Here is a 23,351-nt window from a genome sequence, read left to right as displayed (position 1 = left end):
GAATTATCTGGCAATACAAATGCAGGTGGCATTTTATAGATATTTTATGAACTGCTCTTGCCTAGGATAGGCCACAGTGGGGAATTTGCTGTTTATGATGATCCAGTGATACTGTCCAAATCTATTCTTTTCAATAAGAAAGAGATTGAAGGACAAAGAGAAAGCCAGTTAACCAATGACTCAAAATATTAAATTTTCCTCCCCGATTACTATTGACAAGACAATCACTCCCTTCCACTGCACAGAGTTTTGGAACTCAGACTTAATGACTCAGGTCATATCGGGGAAGGGCCATAGCAGGTAAAGCACCTGCCTTTCACACAGAGGGTCCCAGGTTCAATTCTCAACATTTTCACGTGGGGCTCGGGGAGATTGCAGGCTGAAACCCTGGAGAGCTGCTGCCAGTCAGTGTAGACAACACTAAGCAAAGTGGAACAATGTCTTCCAATGTTTCTGTTCCTATGTTTAAACTGCAGATATATTCCCCCAAAGAATCACAGGCATTGCAGTTTGGTGGGCAGACAGAGAATTTTATTAGAGATTCCTAGCCCTACCCGACAAAAGTATAGGCTGGTACTTGATGCCAGTCATACTCAAGAGTACACCCACTGAAATTAATGGACATTACTAACTTAGGTCCCTTTAATTTCAATGGGTTTGATATCAATAGGCTTGATTTTGACACAGAAACTGCTTGGGCCGTCTTGTTTGATGACATATGTTGGGAGAAAGATAAACACAGCCCACTTGTGTAAGCAAACAAAGTATTAACTTGGTGTTGAAGAGCTTGTCACAGCAAGGCCAGCTAAAGCTCTAAAGGAAGAGCACTTCCAAGCAAGCCACACCACTCAGGGAAGGGCCTTAATTAAGATCTTAAGGTACTAATGGTGAAGGACCGTATGGGAACATGCACTGTACTCCAGCTATTTGGGTCCCAAGCTTTTCAGGGCTTTAAAGGTAAACACCAGCAATTTGAATTGGGCCCAGCACTTAAGAGGCAAGTAGTGTAAGCATTTAAGAACTGGTGAGTCTTGCCACATATGGACAGTTGTCTAAGGTCACCAGATGTCCCCATTTTCTGGGGACAGTCCCCGCATTTACAGCTTTCTCAGTGTTCACATGTACATTGCGAACAATAAGTATTCCTGGATTCATTGAAAAAAATCTAGTAACCTTACTGTTGTCAGGCTGTTGTCTTGCCACATATGGACTATATGAAAGCCAACAAACTGAAGTTCATTCCAGATAACACTGTTCCCTAGACAGGATGGGTGGGAGGTGTCCTACTCTTGTACATTCCCTCTGTGCAGGTACATAGCTTGGGGATACTGCTGGATCCTTTGCAACTGCATGAGGTTCAGGTGACCTCGGTGGCCTTCCATCAGCTTTGGCTGGTGGCCCAGCTATGCCCTTATCGAGATAGGGATAGCCTAACTTCTGTTGTCTACACTCTGGTAACCTCTAGATTAGATAACCGCACTGTGTTATATGTGAGGCTGCCTCTGAAGATGGTTCAGAAACTCCAACTGGTTCAGAATTCAGTGGCTAGGTCACTCACTGAGACAAGAAAGTTTGAGCACATGACGCCAATCCTGGCCCCACTGCACTGGCCGCCAGTCAAAGTGCCCCAATTCAAAGTGATGGATTTGCCCTATAAAGCCTTAAATGTCTTAGGGCTGTTATACATCAAAGACCACCTTTCTCAATATAAACCAACATAGACCCTGAAAACATCATCTGAGGCCGTTCTTCATGAGAGGTCCAGAGGGTGGCAACACAAGAACAGGCCTTTTCTGCAGTGGTTCCCCATTTGTGGAATTCTTTTCCCAGGGAGGCTTGCCTTGTGCTTTCACTACATACCTTTAGGCACCAGGTGAAAACAGTTCTCTATAACCAGAGTTTTGTCTGGTTTTTTAAATCTGTTTGTGGGTTACTGGTTTGTTTTTGTTTTGGTTATATACCTTGGGATTTCATTTTGTATTTTTATGTTGTAAACCACCCTGTGATCTTTGGATGAACGGAAGTACAAATCTAATAAATAATAAATGAATAATAACAAGAATTATTCTGATTAGGACTTGGTTCCCTGGCCAGAGGAGGGACAAAAAACAGGTGGGGTTATTAAAAAAATAAAATTGCACCCTATATTATTTCCATATATTGTGAAATTTATTCAAAATAAGGCCTCAAAAGTTCTCCTGCATCCATTTAGGTTCTCATAATAGCAATAAAACTGCATGGAAACAAAGTTGGGTTATGTATGAATTAAGAGCCAGCCATTGCCCAGCCTGATTGTTGCCCTCCATTGGATTTGTAAATATGACAGGAAATGGATCCTTAGAGCCAACATACTGAATCAGTTTTGTTTCATGTTGTTGTTGTTATAAAGCACATGGCAAATATATTTTCCAAATGTCAAATAATTCCCCCCGCCATGATCCAGACAGCTTCACTGTACTAGTGACTTGCTGTCCCCATAGATACCTCTTTGGCAGGAGGGCAGACAAGAAGAGCTGGGCAGACAATCCCCTCCCATTTCACCCATGCCCCCTGGTGGAGAGGAGGACTAGCCAAAGTCCTTCTCTACTTACTTCTTTCAACTCTCCTTCCATTGGAAGATAGGGGCACCAGTTGGAAGAAGAGCCTGCAGAAGAAAGAGCACATTGTAGGGGTTGTTCCAGGTGGAACTCATCCCACATACAGTTTTGGCTGTGCGGTTCAGCAAATAATGATCATGATAATAAATGGTTTGGTGGTTTTATGGGCTAGTAGGAGCAAGCCTCAGGGATACCTGTGGGCTTCAAGATCTTGTGGCTCCCATCAGCCACATTCCACATGGCCAATGACACAGGGTGATGGGAGTTATAGTCCAACCACATCTGGAAGGACAAATGTTCCCCACTCCTGCTTCATACCACTGTTTTGTCAAATTATTGGTGTAGAAGACTCTTAACTGCTGCATCATCATCTTGATTCATAGGATCAAATGTACATCAATATTCAATTCTTTTTATTATATTCTTATCACAAAGAAGGATGGGAGAGGGAACCAGTGAGCCTATCAAAACTCTGGTGAAAGCCCTAATGATTCCACTGAATTTTAAGGTCCATTCCAGTGCAAATATCAGCTTGCCATTGAAGCACTGCCTTCAAACTGCATTATATACACTTTGTATGAAGTGGAGAGTAACACAACCACATGCTAAGATGCAGCACAAATTGCCCACATAGATACATGTGCATCTGCTTTGCTTTCCTCCCCAAAAGAACAGCATGGTGCTGGAAGCTTGCAAGCCTTATTTAATGCCTCACTGGGACACAAGAGATTAAGGATAAATTCTCACCCTTACTAACCACCCACTTCCCTGACATCTTCCCAGGGTACTGGACAAACTGCAGCACAGAAACAGGGCCTATTTTCTTAGCAAAGGTGCAGGAATAAACATAGGTGAACAAAGCGGGGGGTGGGAAGGGTTGATCACAAATGGATCAATCAGAATTAATGTGGTGTAGTGGTTAGAGTGTGGGACTAGGATCTGGGAGACCACTTGCCATGAATCCCCACTTGCCATGAAACTCACTGGGTGACCAAGGACTTGTAATTGCCTCTTAGCCTAGCCTATCTCACGGGTTGTTGTGGGGATAAAATGAGGAGGAGGTGAACAATATACATCACCCTAAGCTCATTGGGATATAAATGCAACCAACCAACCAATCAATAAATAAATAAATAAATATTAAAAATTCACATCATGGTTGAAAGCTTGTCCACACTTGTTGGGTTAGCTTTAACAAAAAAAATTCCTTCCAGTAGCACCTTAAAGACCAACTAAGTTAGTTCTTGGTATGAGCTTTCGTGTGCATGCACACTTCTTCAGATACACTGAAACAGAAGTTTCCAGACCCTTCTATATAGTGAGAAGGTGGGGAGGGGTATTACTCAGAAGGGTGGTGGGAATGGGTGATTGGCAGATAGCTGTGATGAGCCTGAGGAGGCCCACAGCTATCTGCCAATCACCCATTCCCACCACCCTTCTGAGTAATACCCCTCCCCACCTTCTCACTATATAGAAGGGTCTGGAAACTTCTGTTTCAGTGTATCTGAAGAAGTGTGCATGCACACGAAAGCTCATACCAAGAACTAACTTAGTTGGTCTTTAAGGTGCTACTGGAAGGAAATTTTTTTGTTTTGACTATGGCAGACCAACACGGCTACCTATCTGTAACTGGGTTAGCTTTAGATATAGACGAGCCACAGTTTCATCTGTGATATAAATGCATCTTTTCTGGTGCCAATTGAAAGTGGAATCAAATTTCCATTAGACTGCTTGCTAAATTTCAGAACAGCCTAGATCCTTTATTTTCCATCTCTGATCTTGGACTTTGAAGAGCCACCACTATTACACGGGGGGGGGGGGGGGAATTCCTATACAGTACACAAGCACACTGGTGATTTCCTGCAGCTGCTCCAACCTGTACTTGGAAAACCTGTGTGACAAAGTTTCCCACTCACTTCAATGGAGCTGGCTCCCCAGTTGAAGTAAATAGGAAAACTCAGCTATCACATATTTATGAAGCTGTGCAGAGGGAAAACACTTCCAGCAATGTGTCTGATGCTAAAGCACAAGTGCATCTCGAGCTGCTTTGTAGTAAGCAAAATCAAGTGGGCTGCAGTGGACCATTCTGTTCTTATGGGGGCAAGGACAGTATGAACAAGCTCTTGGGAGCACAATTATCACTTTGGAGAGTATTGTACTCCACCAGGTTCTGAACAAACACTGCATATAGGAGTGGGAGTAGAATGTTGTTAAAATTGAAGATATTGGCATGGAGATTTAGACTCCATGTAAGCATTTTTTTCATGTGCTAACCCCTTTCCAGATCAGATACAAACAGATTAATTGCTGAATGTAGCTAATAAATGGACTGGGATTCAGAGGCGCATCTTCTGAAGCACACTGAGCACGCCCGATGCAGCGTCCTGACATCACATGTATAACATCCTGATGTTATGTGTGCAATGTCACACATTGTCCTGACATCACTCTGTGCCTGGCTCCAACAATGAGGGGCCCTGCCCCCCAAACCCCCATTGAGGAGGCCCACAGTTCCTCAGCCCCTTGAATTCAATGCCTATGCTGGGATATATGTTACCCTAAAGAACAATTTAACAAAAGGTATGTTAGTACCATCAGCAGTATACCGGTAAAAACACAACACATGCTTACACTTTCTTAAATTTATGAAGATCCATAAGCCATTTTAACATTTTCTCCACCTTTATAAAAAACAAAATAAAAACCATTAGTAATTTGTTGCTGCAAGATGTGGAGATGGTCACTTGTCCAGAAGGCTCAAAAAATTAAATGGTGAAAAACCACCATGCCTCTTTCCTCATAGAGTTTTCTTTCCAGTGCATGTCTTCCAAAATGATTATGTATGATCATGGATGTCCATCAGTAATTATAAACCATGACAGTTAAGCAGAACCTCCATATTCAGAAATGGGATACCTCTGAATACCAGGTGCTGGGGATAAACAAAATGGAAAGGCTATTCCTTGCCATGGCATAAAAATTATGGCAGTTCTCAGGAAGTTTTGCCATTCCAGAAGTTGCTGGGCTACAACTCCCACCATAACTGGTCATTGGCCATGCTTACTGGGGCTCACGGGAGTTGCATTACAACAAGATCTGGAGGACCACCAGATCATTATCTGTGCTATTAAAAAAGATGCAAGAATACTTTCTACTGTAGAGGGTAGTCTATAAACAAACCAAACCAAATAAAATAAGACCGACTTTGACCCTTAAGTGAAATTATGACCAATTATTTGACAGCACTGAGATTTATTTTTGGTAGGGATCAGGAGCAGCCCCATAGTGAGCCAGAATGAACTGTGTGGCTCAGGTGGCAGATCAAGTGGGTGTGTGGATAGCATCTCCCCAACCCAATTCCCCACCTGCAAAGCTGCCTTTTCTCATCACCACCACATCTGCTGGTTGCTGTTCCTGAGGACAGCTGTGGCACAGCTGCTGTCTGAGGCCACCTGACTCAGAGTGCAGCCCTGATAGGAAAGTGTGGTCCTGGGGTTCCTGAGAGGTGGCAATTGGTGGGTGAGTGGCAGCTGGCTGGTGGTGGGGAAGCAGTGGCAGAAGATGGTGGCAGCAGGTGGAGAGAGAGAACTGGTGTTAAGAGGACCTGGGAGACAGGGGTTCAGATCCCTACTCAACCATGAGGCTCAGCCTAACCTACCTCACAGGGTTGTTGCGAGGATAGAATGGGGAGGAGAGACACATGCACCCCACCCACTAGGAGCCTCTTAGAGGAAAAGGCAGAACAAAAATGCAATATAAATAAGAGGGCAGCACTGAAGCACCTCAGGTGGCACAGTATCCCGTGCAAGCCCTGAAGGTACAGATTCACCACCAGCACATTATGCAGCTCAAGATTTTGTGCTGTGGTGGCTACAGCCATGCAGTCTGCTTCTACTGTGTACACATCTATGCAAACAAGAAAAATGTTACTGGACACTGAGACAACCAAGGCATTAAAGGCTTAGGCTCAGCATGCCTTTCCCCAGGGCTGGCACTGTAGTCAGAACTGATAGCTTACTTTCACTGCTCTTCGCCTTCTTGCTGAGCATCTTTCCTCAAGGGTAGCAGGTGGAACCCAATGCCCTGTCTTTTGTCACCCTGGCTAAATCCACAGGCTTGCAAAGAGCAACAGGGGGAAGCTCCGGCTGGCTTGTGAGGCCAGACCTAAAGGCACAATCCAACAAGCTTAACCTTTCCTTTGTGAGAAAGAATTAAGTCATTGGTGTGAGCAAGATGGCAATGCCTGTTTTTACGGCAGCTTTAGAAAAGGACCAGTGCACCAGCTGTTTCCTGTCTTTCATCTTAGTGGGCAAGTCTTTTTTCTGTTCTTTTTTTAATAGAGAGAGTTTGGAGTAGCATTGTTTGCCCTCAGCATCAGGTATCAGAAGGTATACTGCTCTGAATGTGGAGGTTCTACTTACCTAATCATTGGCCTGTCCTCCATGAATAACGATGTAGGCACCTCAGGTATTGACTTAGAAAGGAAGTTTTATTTCCCCACTAGAAATAAGGGGTCTATTTACTGCAAACTCAGGGTTTTTCTTTAAAAAAATTTTTTTAAAAAGAAACCCCAAGCTGCCTGCTTTCAAATTCATATTCTGCATTGTCATCATTTGGTGGAGATTAAGCATTCCTTCCGTTCTGCATGAAAGAATCAAAATCCTTTCAAAAACCATGAATCGTCCCAGTTGCAAGGGAGGGAAGTGACAGGATATATCACTCAATGCTTAGCAATAAGAGCTGATGTCCTCAGGTAGTGTATATTTCTGATGATGGTTAATGACTCTCTGAAATTATGCTGATGAGTCTTTGCTGCAGTGCCTGAATGACAGGTGGACACAAAGGAAAATGCCATCCCGTCTAGAGAGAGGCACCTGCAAGGATGCCAATTCATTTGAAGCATTTGTTCTCTTCATAGAAAATAATAATAATTGTGACTTAAAATACTTTGATTCTGCTCACTCCTTAAAAAACAAAAACAAATTACGCCTGGGAAAAACAGCAGCTGTACATGAAACAAAAAATAATTGTTCCCATAATTGGCTTCATGGAGTGTATAGTCATAACTCACGTGTGTTTTAACTTGTTATGTGTCTGCGTGTAGATAAGCAGTTGTGATGAACCAAAGGTGAACTGTTCTGGAGGCTCTGCAACCACCATCGTGCTACTCAAAATAACCCCACAATTAATTGGTAGTTGCTGTAACAATGAGCTCAGATATGTTTATATTCACTTGCTTTGATATAGGCTAATTGGCTTGCTTTGATGTTAATCTTATCTGTGGGCTTGAGGTGCTGGGCTCTGAACCCAAAAAGGGGAAACTATCTGTAAGATTTGGGTGTTTTCCACCTATGCCCTCATCTGGTCAGGTGAAGTAATGGGAAGTCTAGGCCAAAGTGGCATATGTTGCTTTGTTCATGAAGGATGTGTACACGTTTGCTTTGATGAGAACAAGCCATCTCCTTGCTGCAGTGTCTGTCCCGTGTCTGTAAAAGCTGGGAGACCTGGCAAGCTGATCTGCTATAAGTCTACACCTTCTTTTAATAAAGCACTAGAACTGATCAATCTGGAGTTTTCGACATCCTTCTTTGGTATCCCTGCACCCAAGCTTTCTGACAAGTCCTCCTTTGGTCCTGTGGTTCAGAACAGCAGTACACCAATAATGAGGAACAAGTGCCTCTCTGGATGTTGCTAGACTACAGTTCTCCTCATCCTTGATCATTGGCCATGCAGGATAGGACTGTTGGGCTACATCAGGGACAGGTAACTGCTGGCTCTCCAGATGCTATTGCACTACATCTCCCATTATCCTGGACTATCCTGGATGCTGGCAAGTGAAGATGGGGGGTGAAGTTCAGGAACATCTGAAGGACACATGGTAGATTTGGGGAAGAAATTTGATTCAGTTTGTATTTAAAGGTGGACCTACTAATCCACCTTTTCAAACACGATTTGAAAACTGAACCATGGGCATCCTCTGAAGTCGCATGCCTCTAAATTTTGTGACGCACTTCTTAGGGGGCAGTGTGTACATTAATCTAAGTGCATATGCAAATGTGTATATTAGGAGACAATTCACTAAAATGCTGATAAATTAGCACGAGGAGTTTTTTCCCCTAAGAAAAACTGCAAATTGCAGTAGAAATGTGGAGAATTGAATTTACAATTGGAAAAATGAGAAACTGAGGGAACCAAAAGAGATCTGTCCAACTCTCTTCTGGATCACATCATTGCTTGACCACAATTCCTACCACCTTTTGCTATTGGGCCATGCTGACTGGGGCTGATGGGAATTGGAGTCCTACCACCCTGGGAGGCACCAGATTTCTCATCCCTATCATAGTATGTGACAGGGACTGAGGATGAGTTTGAAAGACCTGCTACATAGGCACAGGGGCAATGGCCTTTCACCATTCCAAAATATGAATGGGATACCAATACAATAAAAATGTACGTACATACAATCTACTTCCCTTCATTAAATGTTTCTGCAGCAAGGTGGGGGGACGACGACAAGGTGCTTCACACAGTGGTTTAGCAAGCTGCTGTGTGAAGCACCACTCTGCTCTTTTAAATGGGTGTGGTGCCTCGGGCAGGAGGAGCTTGGGACAAGCTGTTGGGGATATTTGAGGAGTAGATGAAGTGTAAAGGGAGGAGGTTTTGATCAGGTGTGTGGGAAGGGCAAAGGGGTAGGCAGAGTTGGCTAATGGAGTGAGCAGGGGTGGCAGCCCCTGGTATGCAATACATATAGTGCCTGGTTTCCCCCCTTACAAGAAAACATGTCTGCAAAACTTTTTTTAAAAAATGCAACCTGATTTGGCAGAGCCACCAAGAGCCAAATGAAATTACTCTGGAGGCCTGAATGTGGTCCATAGGCCATGAGAACTCTAGTCCTGAATGAATTTAGTAGCATTTCCCAAGCAGGTAATGGGCTAGTCTTGCACAATGGCATGCACATCAGTGTTCACTTGAACAATGGCAGAACAGGTTGTAACACTTCTCTTCCCTTGGCTCCCAAAATAATGTTGTTAACTTAATTTGAATGCTATAGAAAAGGCAGAAAGACAACCTGTTTTCTGCATGCTATTTGTGCCAAAATCCATTGGTTGCAAGTTCCAGGGACAAACAGCTCAACTTCCTATTCATCTGGGGTTAATTAGGATCAGTGCTACTACTACCTTCATCAAATTAATCTACCCAATGAAATTTAGAGAAAGGGTATTCGCAAATAATAAAGTAATAAAATCTTTGGCTAAGCTGTTAAAACATACCCTTTAATACTAACAAATGTTTGGGGTGATTTCTCCTGTTGTTAATTCTTTTTAATGTCTGTTTGCATTTTATAATTGTTATCACAGGCAGAGTGCAGATAGAATATTCTCAATTGCCTAACTGTGGTTAGGAAGTTTGCTATGTTGTTATAAGCCCCACACATATTTTCCCTCATGCAAATCCTCCACAGTTTCCAGTATTAAAACGAACAATGGTGCATATTACTTCTGCAACAGCACTAACCAGATTCCCTTGAAAACACACTTTAAATCCTAGATTAAAACTTTCATCCTGAGGAGAAAACCTGATCACCATGTCTTAGTGTCAGTAGAAATTAAATGCAAAAGATGTAAAGGAAAGGGACATTTATTTGCACAGTAGAAGGGTTAGTGGATGGAAGCCATTCTGATACCACAGAAATTCACAGGGTCTAATTGCCTGCTTTTTCTTTCTGGTGTAACATGATTGTAGAAAATATAATGGCCTGGCACCTGCTCTGTGTTATCAGGACTGGAACTCTTAAGAACTTGTGTCTGAGCTTCTCCCTCCCTCTCATTCCTCCTTTCCTGTGTGCCATGGCTTTTTCAGATTGTGAGCCAGAGGCAGGGACCATCTTACTATTGATATTTAGAAGGTGCTTCCTCAGCTAAAGGACAGGGTATAAATGCCACAAACAAACACAAAAGTGAATGTGACAAATGTAAAAGCAAAAGCAAATAAGAGCTGCATTTTTGCTAGACCTTGGCACTGTAATTCTAGTTGACAGAACTGATTTCAGAGGTTGACATCATTAGGCACCTTCCAAGATCCACACCTCTGCAAAGGGCCCACTGTCAACTCCCAGAGTCTCCAGGCTCTGCTTCTTCTCTTTGCTGTGCTGGTCACCAACCAAGCTTGCATGCAGAGAGAGGGGCAGGCGAAGAGGCAGGGACAGCAATGAGTGGCAGACTTTACACTTTCTCACTGGGCAGGTGTGCAGCTTGGGCCCAAAGGCAGCGAGGACACCAGTGAAGAGGAGATAAGCTCATGGGTTACCTCGTTCCACAGGGCCCTCCAAAAATTAGAGCTGGCATGGCCAGTCACCAGGAGATTGTCTTCTCCAGAATTTCCTTCCTTACCAAGTAACCTTTTTCTGACCCAGAGTCTCTACATTTTAGCTTCGACAGCAGGTTGTGTAGAACCTGTGCCTTTCCAAGTGTTGTTAGATTCCAGCTCCCACATCAGCCCTAGCAAGCATGACCAATGAATGAGCAGGGGTGATGGGAGTTGCAGTCCAGCAACTTCTGAGAGCCACAGATTCCCTGGCCTTGGGTTAAAGCTGAGTCCAGCAGCTACCCCTTTTGTAAAGCTCACCAGTCATCCCTCATTGTTGTTGGGACTTTGTATTTCGTTTTGGAGAGGGCCATACAAAAAGGAAGCGGAAGCTTATGAATCAGCATGCACTTTTTTTGTAGCATGGCTGGCCTATGCCCTAGGTGAGCAGTTGCCTCAGGGTGGCAGACTCCAGACAGCTGGGAGCAGCTGCAGATCTGACCTCCCTTGAGTGTGCCCTGTGCTTGTTGGCCTCCTCCTCCTTCTGCCACTGGTGGGGGGCACACAAGGGGAGGCACACAGTGGAACTGGCAGTGCTGGGGAGCCAGTAGTTTTGTCTTCAGCAGCAAAATGTCTTGGGCCAGCCCTGCTTAGCAGAATTGCACAGGTAGTCTCATACCCCAAGGTGACGGGTACTTACTCCCAGTAGGGATCAGGTCCCTATCCGGAATGAAGAGTTTGTAACCGTAATGCTTCTCCAGAACATCTGGCAAGATTTCAAGGGCAAATTGTTCCTCTTCACTGTTGTCGCAGTCCAGTGTGTCTGGATCCACTTTTGTGTAAGAGAGATAGGCATCGTATTCCTTGTTGTCTGTAAATAAAACCACAAATCACTTTTAAGAAAGAAAAAGAAAGGAAAAATACCCTTGTACTGGTGAGTTATGTCCTTGTGCCGGTGAGATAATGAAGAATGCCTGGGTCCAGTGCTAGCTAGCAATATAGGCAGGTGCCTTGTGCCAAGTCAGATCACTGGCCCACCTAGCTCAGCATTCTCCACACTGACTGCCAGCAGCTCTTCTGGGTTTTAGACAGGGGTCTCTCCCAGCCCTCCCTGGAGATGCTGCTGGAGAATGAACCTGGAACTGTTCACATATTATGTACTGTCAGTTTGTGTTAAATATATTAAATATTGATAAGTTGTCAATGAATGTCAAGCATCAACCTGTATTTCTTCTCCACCCCTGTACATCTACATCCAACATTCGTAGCAAGTTTCAAAGGACTGGGAACTTTGTAAATGAAACCAGCAGACCTAAGCAATTTCATTGCCTGTATTAACGCACAATTACATTGTATATGCAACTGGCTTAATGTATATATTGAATGGATTTATTTACTGGAGCTTTTAATGCAGAGGCACAAAGCTTTATATCACTTTTCAGGTCTCCTGGGGGCAAAGACATGGCTGAGACATGAAGTTCTGATAAGTGTTTGTGAGAAGCTACCATTGTTAACAGAAAATGAAAAATCGAACAGTTAATGCAGTGAAGATAAAAGTACAGAATGCCCAGAATACTGCCTAGGACCCACGTACCTATGGGACCGCCTCTCCTGGTATTCCCTGCGGAGGACCTTAAGGTCCACATATGACAATATTTTGGAGGTCCCAGGTCGCAAAGTGGTTAGATTGGTCTCAACTAGGGCCAGGGTCTTTTCAGTACTGACTTCGACTTGGTGGAACGCTCTGTCACAAGAGACTAGGGCTCTGCGGGACTTGACATCTTTCTGCAGGGCCTGCAAGATGGAGCTGTTCCGCCTGGCCTTTGGTTTGGACTCAGTCTGACCCTTATGTTTCCCTCCCCTTATGGTTTTGATCTATGGGCTACTTTTAAAATGAGGCTGCATTTTTAATTGCATTTTAACCTGTATTTTAAATTGGGGCTTTCCCCCATTATGATTTTACTGTAATTTTACTGTTGTTAGCCGCCCTGAGCCCGGTTCTGGCCGGGGAGCATGAGGTATAAATAAAAATTATTATTATTATTATTATTATTATTATTATTATTATTATTATTATGAACAATCATCAACAACAGCAACTGGGGATGGAGGATAAGAAATCATTAGCAGCAAATCTAAAAGAATACTTTGTGTTAAAAAGGGAGGCTAAATAGCCACTCATATGTGTCTCCCAAAGTATGGTAATTACCCAAATTTTCATCAGGTAGACCTGGCTGAGACTTGTGAGGAGAATCAGGGAAAGTGCAGGCATTTCTTTTCTCAGCTAGAGAATTGATTCCCCTGCTCTTCCTATTGAAGAAAACAAGGTGTTCCAGTGAGCTGTCACTGGTTCTAGCAGGGTTGGCATATTTCAATATGAGAGCAAGGCTAGATGATGGATGGGCCGAGGTTGGATCCTGGCATGGTTCACTAACAAAAGGAAATCAGCTTTTAAACCCCCAAGGAGCGTGAAAGTCTTTCGCTTTCCTGGTAAACAATGGAGTGTGACGCAGCAACTGGATGATGGAAACTCTGGTTTATAGGAAGAATATCCCACCCTGTCGTGCAATTAGATGCATGGTGCCAGTAGTGGGTGGCACTGTGGTGTAAACCACAGAGCCCAGGGCTTGCCGATCAAAAGGTTGGTGGTTCGAATCTAGCAGTTCGAAAGCACATCAAAGTGCAAGTAGATAAATAGGTACCGCTCCGGTGGGAAGGTAAATGGCGTTTCCCTGCACTGCTCTGGTTCACCAGAAGCGGCTCAGTCATGCTGGCCACATGACCTGGAAGCTGTACGCCGGCTCCCTCGGCCAGTAAAGCGAGATGAGCGCCACAACCCCAGAGTCGGCCACGACTGGACCTAATGGTCAGGGGTCCCTTTACCTTTTTAGCAGTAGTGGCTTGTGCCCCTTGGGACTAGTAGAGCAGAAGGAAGGGAGCCAAAGTCAAGGGAACACAGTGCCAACTAATTCTAGTTTTGTCATAGAGTTGTAAGGGGGCTCTAGTCCAGCCCCCTGCAATGCACGAATATGCAGCTGTCCCTTATGGGGATAAAACCCATGACCTTGGTGTTATCAGCGCCACACTCTAACCAACTGAGCTATCCCTTGCCCTCCTCCTCCTCCCTGCTGAGTTCTACAAGGGCAACACAGAGACTAAGGAAGAGGCAGATGACAGGCTGGGCCACTCAGTTTCCAATCCTCTTCCCTTTTGCCTTTCCAGTCAACCTCAAACCAACAGAATCCATCACCTTTCCCCTCCCATCCACTTACTTAGTTGCTGCTGCCCCTGCTTAGTGTGTGGCTGCTGCTATGCAGCATGTCAGACACCAATTTTCCCCAAGGAGTTTGAGACAATGAAGTTTCCCCCAAGGATTACTGGCCACATCCGAAGAAACACCTGTTCCCACTGATTTCCTGACCTGAACCTCCTGTTTCAATTGCTGTGTGCTGTTTTAATGAGCTTGTTTCACTGCACATCTTAATTGCAGAATATTTTGATGGAACTATTCTGTTGTGCATTTAAATTATTCTTGTTTATATTCTATCTAAGTGTTATACCTAAGGGACCAATCTAAGCAATATACCTTGAGGGACATCTTTCATCCCAACCCTATCACTGGGGTATCCAGGGAAGTTACTGTTAGTGCCCCCCAATGGCTCAGATGCACACCTCATATCTACCGAGAGCTGTGTGCTCAGTATTGTGGGTCCAGTCTTGTGGAACTCCCTGCCAGTTGATGTCAGTCAGTCCCCTCCCCCTGCTGAAGTTCCAACACCTATTGAATGCATTTTTTAAAAAATTATTCCAGCAGGCATTTTAATTGAAGTTTGATGCCATAGTTTTAACTGATTTTCTTTTTTTGTATTGTACCTTTGCAATACAGACTACTGCAGTTAAGTGGTACATAAGGAGTTTAACTAAATATATTGTGATTATTATTTGATTGCTAATACCATGCTTTTCACAACTCCTGTTAATGTCAACGGTGTGTCTGCAGACAAACTTCCCAGCGGATTGTGCCTGCCTGTTGTTGTTGTTGTTGTTGTTAATCAATCTCCCCCAAAGCCCTTAGTACATTTCACATCTATTCTCCATTCCAAAGGAGACAGTAGCTATTCAGCATTCTGGATGCTCAACAGAAAACAACAACATTTGTCATAGTTTTTTGGAAGTGCACTTACCATCCATTGCTTCGTCACCTCCAAACAACTGTCTGTAACATAGCATCAGTTCTATGTTGTAGCATTTGTAGATCGTTATAAGTAAAACCAGCACGAGAAGGATGGCTCCCAAACCTCCGGCAAGTTCGATTTTTGATATCAGATCTAGAATAAAGCAGGGAAAAGATGGATGGGCTAGAAAATGGAAGGTTGTTTCTGCTGCTGTTGTTTGCCTTTCTATCATGCCCTTCCTCCAAGCAGCCTAGGGCAGCATTCATGGTCTTTGTTTATTTGATTTATAACCCACCAAATCCCTAAAGCAGGGGTCAGCAACCTTTTTCAGCCGTGGGCCGGTCCACCATCCCTCAGACCATGTGGTGGGCTGGACTATATTTTTTTTGGGGGGGGGGGAATGAACAAATTCCTGTGCCCCACAAATAACCCAAAGATGTACTTTAAATAAAAGCACATATTCTACTCATGTAAAAACATGCTGATTCCTGGACTGTCCATGGGCCGGATTGAGAAGGCAATTGGGCCACATCCAGCCCATGGGTCTTAAGTTGCCTACCCCTGCTCTAAAGCTTCTGGAAGGGTGGGGGATCCCTAGCACAATGGAATACAATTCAGCTGAAATCCCCCACTCCTTTCCTGACTTAACCATAGTCTCCAAAGGTCAGTCCAGACAAGGAAGTGTTGCAATGCTTATGAAAGGTGCTCAGGCTTAGACATGAGTGAGTCTACAGGAGAAAGAAGTTCCATAACTGAGGGAAGCCACCAAGAATACCTGTCTTTGTGCCTTTACGGTCTGCATCTGACACAAGGATTATATCATGAAGTGGGGGCTCCTGGTGGATCTTAAAAATCACAACTGGACACATCAGAAGAGGTAGTCTTTAAGCTAAGTCAGGTTTAGGCTATTAAGCTTTAAATAAATTTAAGCCATTGCAAGTACACATTTCTTGAGTAATCTGAGGTCAGTTCTTCACATCATGGCACATGTACATCGTGACCCCAGGAAAATGCAAGAGCTGTATCTATTTTTCACCCATGCATATTTCTGAGGCAAAAGGGGTGCTCCTGTTGGACCCCCAAACCCCACCAATCTCTACCTTCTGCTTTTTGAGCTGCTGTTTTTTCTCACACCCATTTGGAGTGATAGTTCTGCTCAATGGCTGCCGCCTCAGCATCATTCTTTGTAACTTCAACCTTAGTCAATCAGGGATCAACTGGTGAATGTGACGACATCATGGAACCAATGATGATTTGGACATGTGGCGGCAACAGTGAGGGCAAATGAAGCTGCATTGCCCTTGCCTCTCTAGGATCAGCCTTGCTGCATCAGAATGTGATTTTTCAAGCATAAATCCCATTGAGAGCAATAGGATGCATTCTGAATGTACATTCCTTAGTGCAGATGGCCACCACCACAACAACAACCCCATTTCCACTTTTGGTTACACATTTTGGTTGACAGCCTCTACTTTTGCGGTGGTTTCATTGCTGCACAGTGTCAGCTCATTATGCTGAGTCAATAGGGATGTTTGGATAAGTATACAGTCATACCTCAGGTTACAGATGCTTCAGGTCACCATAACCTGGAAGTACCAAAACTGGTCACTTTGCTGGTCACGCATGCGCAGAAGCACTGAATTGCAACCCACAAGTGCGCAGACATGGCGCTGCGGTTTGCGAATGCTGTGGGTTGCAAATGCTGCGGGTTGCAAACGTGCCTCCTGCACGGATCACGTTTGCAACCTGAGTGTCCACTGTATTCTCATTCCATTTTGTTTCACACATGTCCCGGTCACTGATCCATTCCACCCCTATTTCAACATTCTACAGCTGTTTAACACCCCACCCCACTTGGTTTCCAGACCCATCATCATCTTGGTTACCCTCAAGGGTGGACCTTGGTAATATGCTGTCCTGTGCAAGTCCATTTGATGTCTTCCCACCCGCTCTTGCAGGGCTGGCCTTATTCCAGGATTTGAGAAGGAGGTGCAAGGCTCTGGCGGGGTCTGGAGCCCTCCTATCTCCTTCCCAAAGCTGGGAAATCACTTTCCTGGTCTTGGGAAATGGGCAGGAGGACTCTGTCAGAGCCCTCACACCTCCTCCCCAAAACTGGACACAGTATTCCAGGTCTGGTCTACCAAGGCAGCTTAGAATAGCATTAGGATTTTTTGCTGCTGCATCACACTATTGACTCATGTTCAGCTTGTGGTCTGCTAAGACATCCTATTTTCACATGTACTGCTGGTAAGCCAGGTGTTGTATATTTGTGCATCCGGCTATTTGTGCATCTGGTTATTCATGAAAATGTCCATGACACTGCCCTCCAGAGGAATGAAGCACAAACATTATGCTGGTGGAAATTTGTTGTGCAACAGATGGCACGATTTACTTTGCTACAAAGTTACCAGCAACCTGCTTATTATGCATTCTCTTGCGCAACAACATCCTGCTGGGTCAAAACATTTTGCCAGTGGAGAAAGTATCCCACCCATTGACTTTAAATTAGCACTACAAACCAGATGCACCCCAATGCACACCAAAAAGTAACAATAATGCAAAAGCAGATGAGACATTTCATTATAGTACACAATGCTACTAAAACCAGTGCCTAAAGACAGTGCCCAGCGTGGGATGATTATTCCAAAAGGCAGATGACATCTTCAAACTAGCCTCTAAAAGAAACCATAAAAAGTAGATTTTTAAGGCCAGTCCACCTCTAGTTTCCAACACCAATTGTCAAACATCAACATGATTCACTATGACCATATCTGAATGGCACTGAGAAGCACTTCTTAACGGACTGAGATGCCGTTTCAAATATAGCACAGGCACCCGATGCTCTTAACCTTGCTTTTCAGTTCACCCAGCCATTAAAAATCACGAGGAGCCTGTCTAATACTATGAGAGATACTTCCAAGAAGATGTATTAATTTACACCCTCTGTCAGTGCAGATATTTATTGCTATGATAAATAAGCATTGGAAAAGGCATAAAACTCTGGCAATGTAACGAATGAAAAGAGGCAACGTGAAGCTTTCCAAAAGCACAGGCGATGCAATCGGTTTATACACCATCAACGTCGCCTTAAAGTTTACCCAGAAAGTTCAGGAGTCAACTTTTCCCCTTGCAACTTATCCTGCTTCTATAATTTACGTCTGAAAATATTTGTTTCTATCATGGTATCAGAGAACAGCAGAACAAAGAGATAGAAAAAAGAAAGGCTTCCTCGTGGTAATTGTTTCTGGAGCCCAGCCATGGATCAAGCCCACTGGCTATATTTCCCCCCTAAAGCTTTCTGATGTGACTGGGCAATTTCAAATTAAAGAAAGGACAACATGCAATGTGTTATTAATCCATGGAACCTGCTGCCACAAGATGCAGTGTTGGACATTAGCTTAAATGGCATTAAAAGGGAATTAGAACTTGGCAGGTAGGTTTATCAGAAAGGCTATAAGGAACCTGGCAGCTTCATATATATTAGGGGCAGCCAACATGGTGTTCTCCAAATGTCATTGAATTAAAACTTGAAGCATTTCTGACTATTGGTATGATATAAAAGTCCAACAACATCTGTATGTTGGCCAGCCCAATATATTTAATTCATTCATCCATTTAAAGTATCTACAGCTTGCTCTTTAGCCAAAGAGATCCCGAGCAGCTCATTTGCCAATAAAAGCAACACAAACAGGCTTATAAAGCATGATATAAAAGGAAAAGGGGAATGGAGAAGGAAGAGGAAGAGGAAAGCAAGCAAGCAAACAAACAAATAGTGGACTCATTCTCTTGCCAAAATGGCAATATCAAGCAGACTTGAGGGATTCCTCAGGGGAGAAAGGGAATAGAATATTCTGGAACAGGGCAATTTCTAGAGTTCCTTGAGGAGAGGGATAGAGAGGGATAGACTATTAAACCCTCTGGAAATCATAGGGGTGTGTGGGTACTAGGGGTCTCCGAACTCTCAGTACTCTTGACAAACAATTCCCAGGATTCCTTGAGGGAAGCCATGGCTGTTTAAAGTGGTATGATACTGCTTGAAATGTACAGTTAGTATGGGCCCTGTGACAGTGGTAGATGCCATTCACATTTTAAATGGAGCAGAACTTGTAGTTTAAAGGCCACAGGCACACATGGGTGAATTGTGTGTGCTGAACCTCCATTTAGCCATGTCTAGACACTAGACAGCTTTCCTGCCAGCTGGGATCATGTCTGGTATTGAAACTGGGATAAGAGAAATAGTGCAGACCCTCCAAGTATCCCTATTTTCCTGGGATGTCCCTGATTTAGGGAAGTTGTCCCAGTTTCTGATTTGATCCCAGAATGTCCCGCTTTTCCTTAGGATGTCCCTATTTTCACTGGAGAAAGGCTGGAGGGTATGGAGTTATCTGACCTCTGAGCCATCTGAAGGCAATCCTGTATAGGGAAGGTTTTTTATGTTTAATGTTTAATTATGTTTTTATAGATGTTGCAAGTTGCCCAGAGTGACAGGGGCAACCCAGCAAGATGTGTGGGGTATAAATAGTAAAATTACCATTATAGAATGAGACATCCCTATTGGAGAAATGTTGAAGGGTATGAAAGTGCAGGCAGTGGGAAAGTCCAGCAGTTCCAACCCATGACCTGCTTTGATCCTTGTGATGAACCAAAAGTGAACTCTTCCAGAAGCTCTGCAATCACCATCTTGATAGTCCAGATAACCCCACAATTAATTAGCAGTTGTTGTAACAGTGAGCTCATATATGTTCACTTGCTTTGATATAGGCTAATTGGCTTGCTTTGATGTTACCCTTATCTGTGGGGTGCTGGGTTCTGAGCAAAGAAAGGGGGAACTATCTGTAAGATTTGGCCATTTGCCACCTATGCCCTCATCTGGTCAGGTGAAGTGATGGGGAGTCAGGTCAAAGTGACATATGCTGCTTTGTGTATAAAGAATGTTTGGGCATGGATAAGCCATCTCTGTGATGCCCATCCCATAAAGGCTGGGATACCTGGCAGGCTGATATGCTGCAAATCTACACCTTTCTTTAATTAAGCACTAGAACTGATCTCTCTGGTGTTTCTCACACCTTTCTTTGGCATCCCTGCACCCAACCACCCCCACAAGCCCTCCTTTGAGCCCTGCGGTTCAGAACTACTCTTCAAATTGTACTCCCATCCCCTGCTCTCTAAATACCAGTTGCTGGAATTTTCATGCTGGGAGAGCGCTACTGTGCTCAATCCTGGTTTTGAACTTCCCATACGGTCAGCCACTGTGAGAACAGGGGACTGGATTAGATGGGACCTTGTCCTGATCCACCAGGGCTCTTTCTACGTTCTTAATGTCTGATGGTCAATAAGAAGCTAATGGTGTACAAGCATCCCTAAAACCAGCTAGGAGCCTTGTATAAACCTTCCTAGAGCAGTTGAGTCAGACACCCTTCCAGCATGTAAAAGATGTTGTGCTGCTTTCAGCCACTTGAGCATAACATTGAAAAGATATGCCTGTTATAAAAGACTGCTTTGTGGTCATGGGGAAGTGAGGAAAGCGGATTTTTTTGTGGGGAGGGGTTGTTGTATCTGCTCAAGTTGTTACAAAAACAAAACAAAACACTGATAAATTGTTTTGCTTTGTTTTTAATCAGAAAAAGAATAAAAGAAAATATGTCTCTAGGATAAAAATCCTGGAGTAATCCCATATTCTCTCATCTTATTTCTAAGTAGTAAAAAGTAACACAAAAAGTTTCCTTATACTGAGTCAAATCATTTGTCCCTCTAGCTCAGTACTGTATACACTGACTGGCAGTAGCTATCCAAGCTTTCAGAACAGGAAAGCCTACCTGGAGATGCTGGGGATTAAACCAGGGATATTCTGCATGCAGGCCAGATGTTCTACCATGGAGTCATGGGACTTCTGACACTGTATTTCCAGTTCTTACGGATATGGGTGAACAATGCAATACTTATTGACTGGACAGTAACACATTAACTCTCACCCAAGGGAGTTTTGGCCTTATACTTTAGGCCAGAGGTTACTAACCTAGAACCCTCTAGATCAGCCTTTCTCAACCTTGGGTCCTTAGATCTTGTTGGACTACTACTCCCATCATTCCTAGCCATCGTGGCCAGTGGTCAGGAATGACAGGAGTTGTAGTTCAATAACATCGGTGGATCCCAAGTTTGAGAAAGTCTGCTCCAGATGGAATACAACTCCCATCATCCCCACCCAACACAGCTAATGGTCAAGGATGATGGTCCGACACATCTGGAAGACACTGCAGACAGAGCAACTGCTTCCTTTAGCCACCTTGTGGGGAGCAACTATACGTTCAAAAGCTGAGAGGTTCACAATGAATTCTAAACACTGATTTGAATTACCAACAGTTCTTTTGCCAGCAGACTTCTAGAAGTAATATATTATTTGGAACACTAAGGTGGTTTCAATATTTTAGTGTACAGGATAAGCACTGAGCCGAACACCAGATGATTAAAATGCAAAAGGTAGATTCCTGCTTAGAATATGAAGTCCCCCCCAAAAACACTTCACTCTTGTCTTGCATGAAGCAGACATTCTCAAGCACAAGTGCTAAACTGACACTGATGTCTTACTTCCTTTTAATCTGCAATGTGTAACTTGTCAGGAACTGGCGGAGCAAATCAGCCTGTACTCTTGAACTGAAAGACAAGTTATTCCTCTTGTAAGATGTTTATAGAGTAGTTAGAGTTATTTTTATTTTTTTGCATTAGGGAGAAAATGTTCATAAGAGGCTAACTACACCCTGCATATATTTCCTGAAGCAAACATGGTTTTGAAATCTTGTGGTAAGACAATTAGGGGTGGGGGGAAGCAATTGGCAGAATGGGTGGCTTGGCAAAGGGTTAAGCACTCCTCCCCTCTACTATTGCGCCACTCAAAATTCTTCCCTGAAACAGCTTTTAATTTTAACAGCGACAATAATGTTGGAACTCAATTACATCTATAGGCATATATCATGCAGCTAGCTCCTAAGATTATTTTCTCCTTCTCCTCATGAAAGTCTTAACCAATTTCCTTGTTCTGTATGGAGTGGAACTGTGACTAGGTAGATGGGCAACAGCAGAAGTGGCTGCTCTGCATGACCCCAGCAAAAAAGTATGTTCAGGCAGCATGGAAGCAGAGACTAGGTAGAAAAATCATTTTTATAAATTGTCAAAACCAGTTTTTTAAAAACAACAACAACCAAGTCCTGTGAAAGATGCTAGAAGGGTTGCTGACTATGGGGTATAGAATATGAACACTATGATACAATCATTTGGTTTATTATGACTTCAAGTCTTTGGGGAGCAAGTGCTGGATGTGTGCGATCACCCAGCACTGAGCGCAATGAGTCACAAACAGGTGGCTTAATTGCTGGGAGGAACTCTGAAATCCTCAGAGTCTGGGGAATATCTGTACCTGGAAAAGAAACATCAGCATCACCTTAGCTGGCCAGCATTTGTGGCCCTCTTTGAGGTACGATCTTAGCTAGAGCTACCAGCAAATTTCAAAGTCCTCATGGCAATTTTAAAATGCATGTATGGTCTAGGTAAAATATTGATTCAGTGGTTCAACAATATAAAAATCACACAAACTACGTTGCATTGTAGCCTCAGTCAAATACCTACACACAACCATAATCTGGTATTTCCATATCCTTAATTATTGCAAATCCCAGGCTGCATGTAGTGGTTTGGCTTCACCATTAGAAGCACACTCCATTGTCTCTCAAGACATATGCCAACAACTCACCCATCTATATTCCAAACAGGGGTGGGGGAAACCTGTTGCTCCCTTGATGCTGTAGGACTCCAACAGCCATCAACCCAACCAGCATGGCCAATAATGAGGGATGATGGGCTCTGTAGTGCAGTAACAGCTGGAGGGCCACAAGTTCCTTACCCCTGCTTTAGAATATGCTTCACTAGATCCATATTTCTGAGGTCTGTTCTCTCCACCCACCCTGTGAGATTAGAGTGCCCATATGCTTCACTATTTAGAGGCCACTATACAGAGTCCTCTGTCCAAGTCCAGTTTAACGCTTAAGAAAAAAACATAAGGGGCTGTGAAGCGGCCCAGAAACAGTAAGATTGCAATACAGTTGTTAAGCAGACACAATGGCCAATTTGCATCTCTACATGTAAGTTAGCATATGCACAATTTATGCAAATCTCTGTCCTCTTTAATCCTCTGTTTGGGTGATGCATTTCCTCTTTATTTGGCAGCCTATAAGCAGCTACCTTAGTAGAGGCAGCCTGTTTACTTAGATGCTTGTGAACATGC

The 23,351-nt window shown here is 43.7% G+C and overlaps 1 protein-coding gene across 6 annotated transcripts in view; it reads right to left on the bottom strand.

Annotated features, from left to right (window-relative positions):
* The window catches only part of IL1RAPL2 (interleukin 1 receptor accessory protein like 2), a 491,998-nt gene that overhangs the window by 5,021 nt on the left and 463,626 nt on the right, over positions 1-23,351 (bottom strand). For all 6 annotated transcript variants that reach the window (XM_081897611.1, XM_081897612.1, XM_081897610.1 and 3 more), the window contains 2 exons: positions 15,086-15,229; positions 11,602-11,772 (listed from right to left, as the gene is read on the bottom strand). In XM_081897611.1, coding sequence (XP_081753737.1) covers positions 11,602-11,772; positions 15,086-15,229 — 315 coding nt within the window. The remainder of the gene's footprint in view (positions 1-11,601; positions 11,773-15,085; positions 15,230-23,351) is intronic.

The sequence above is a fragment of the Podarcis melisellensis genome (genome assembly GCF_964234715.1).
Source record: "Podarcis melisellensis genome assembly, chromosome: Z".
NCBI lineage: Eukaryota > Metazoa > Chordata > Lepidosauria > Squamata > Lacertidae > Podarcis > Podarcis melisellensis.
Note: the sequence above shows the minus strand (reverse complement) of the source record. Positions and strands in the feature narration are given on the sequence as shown.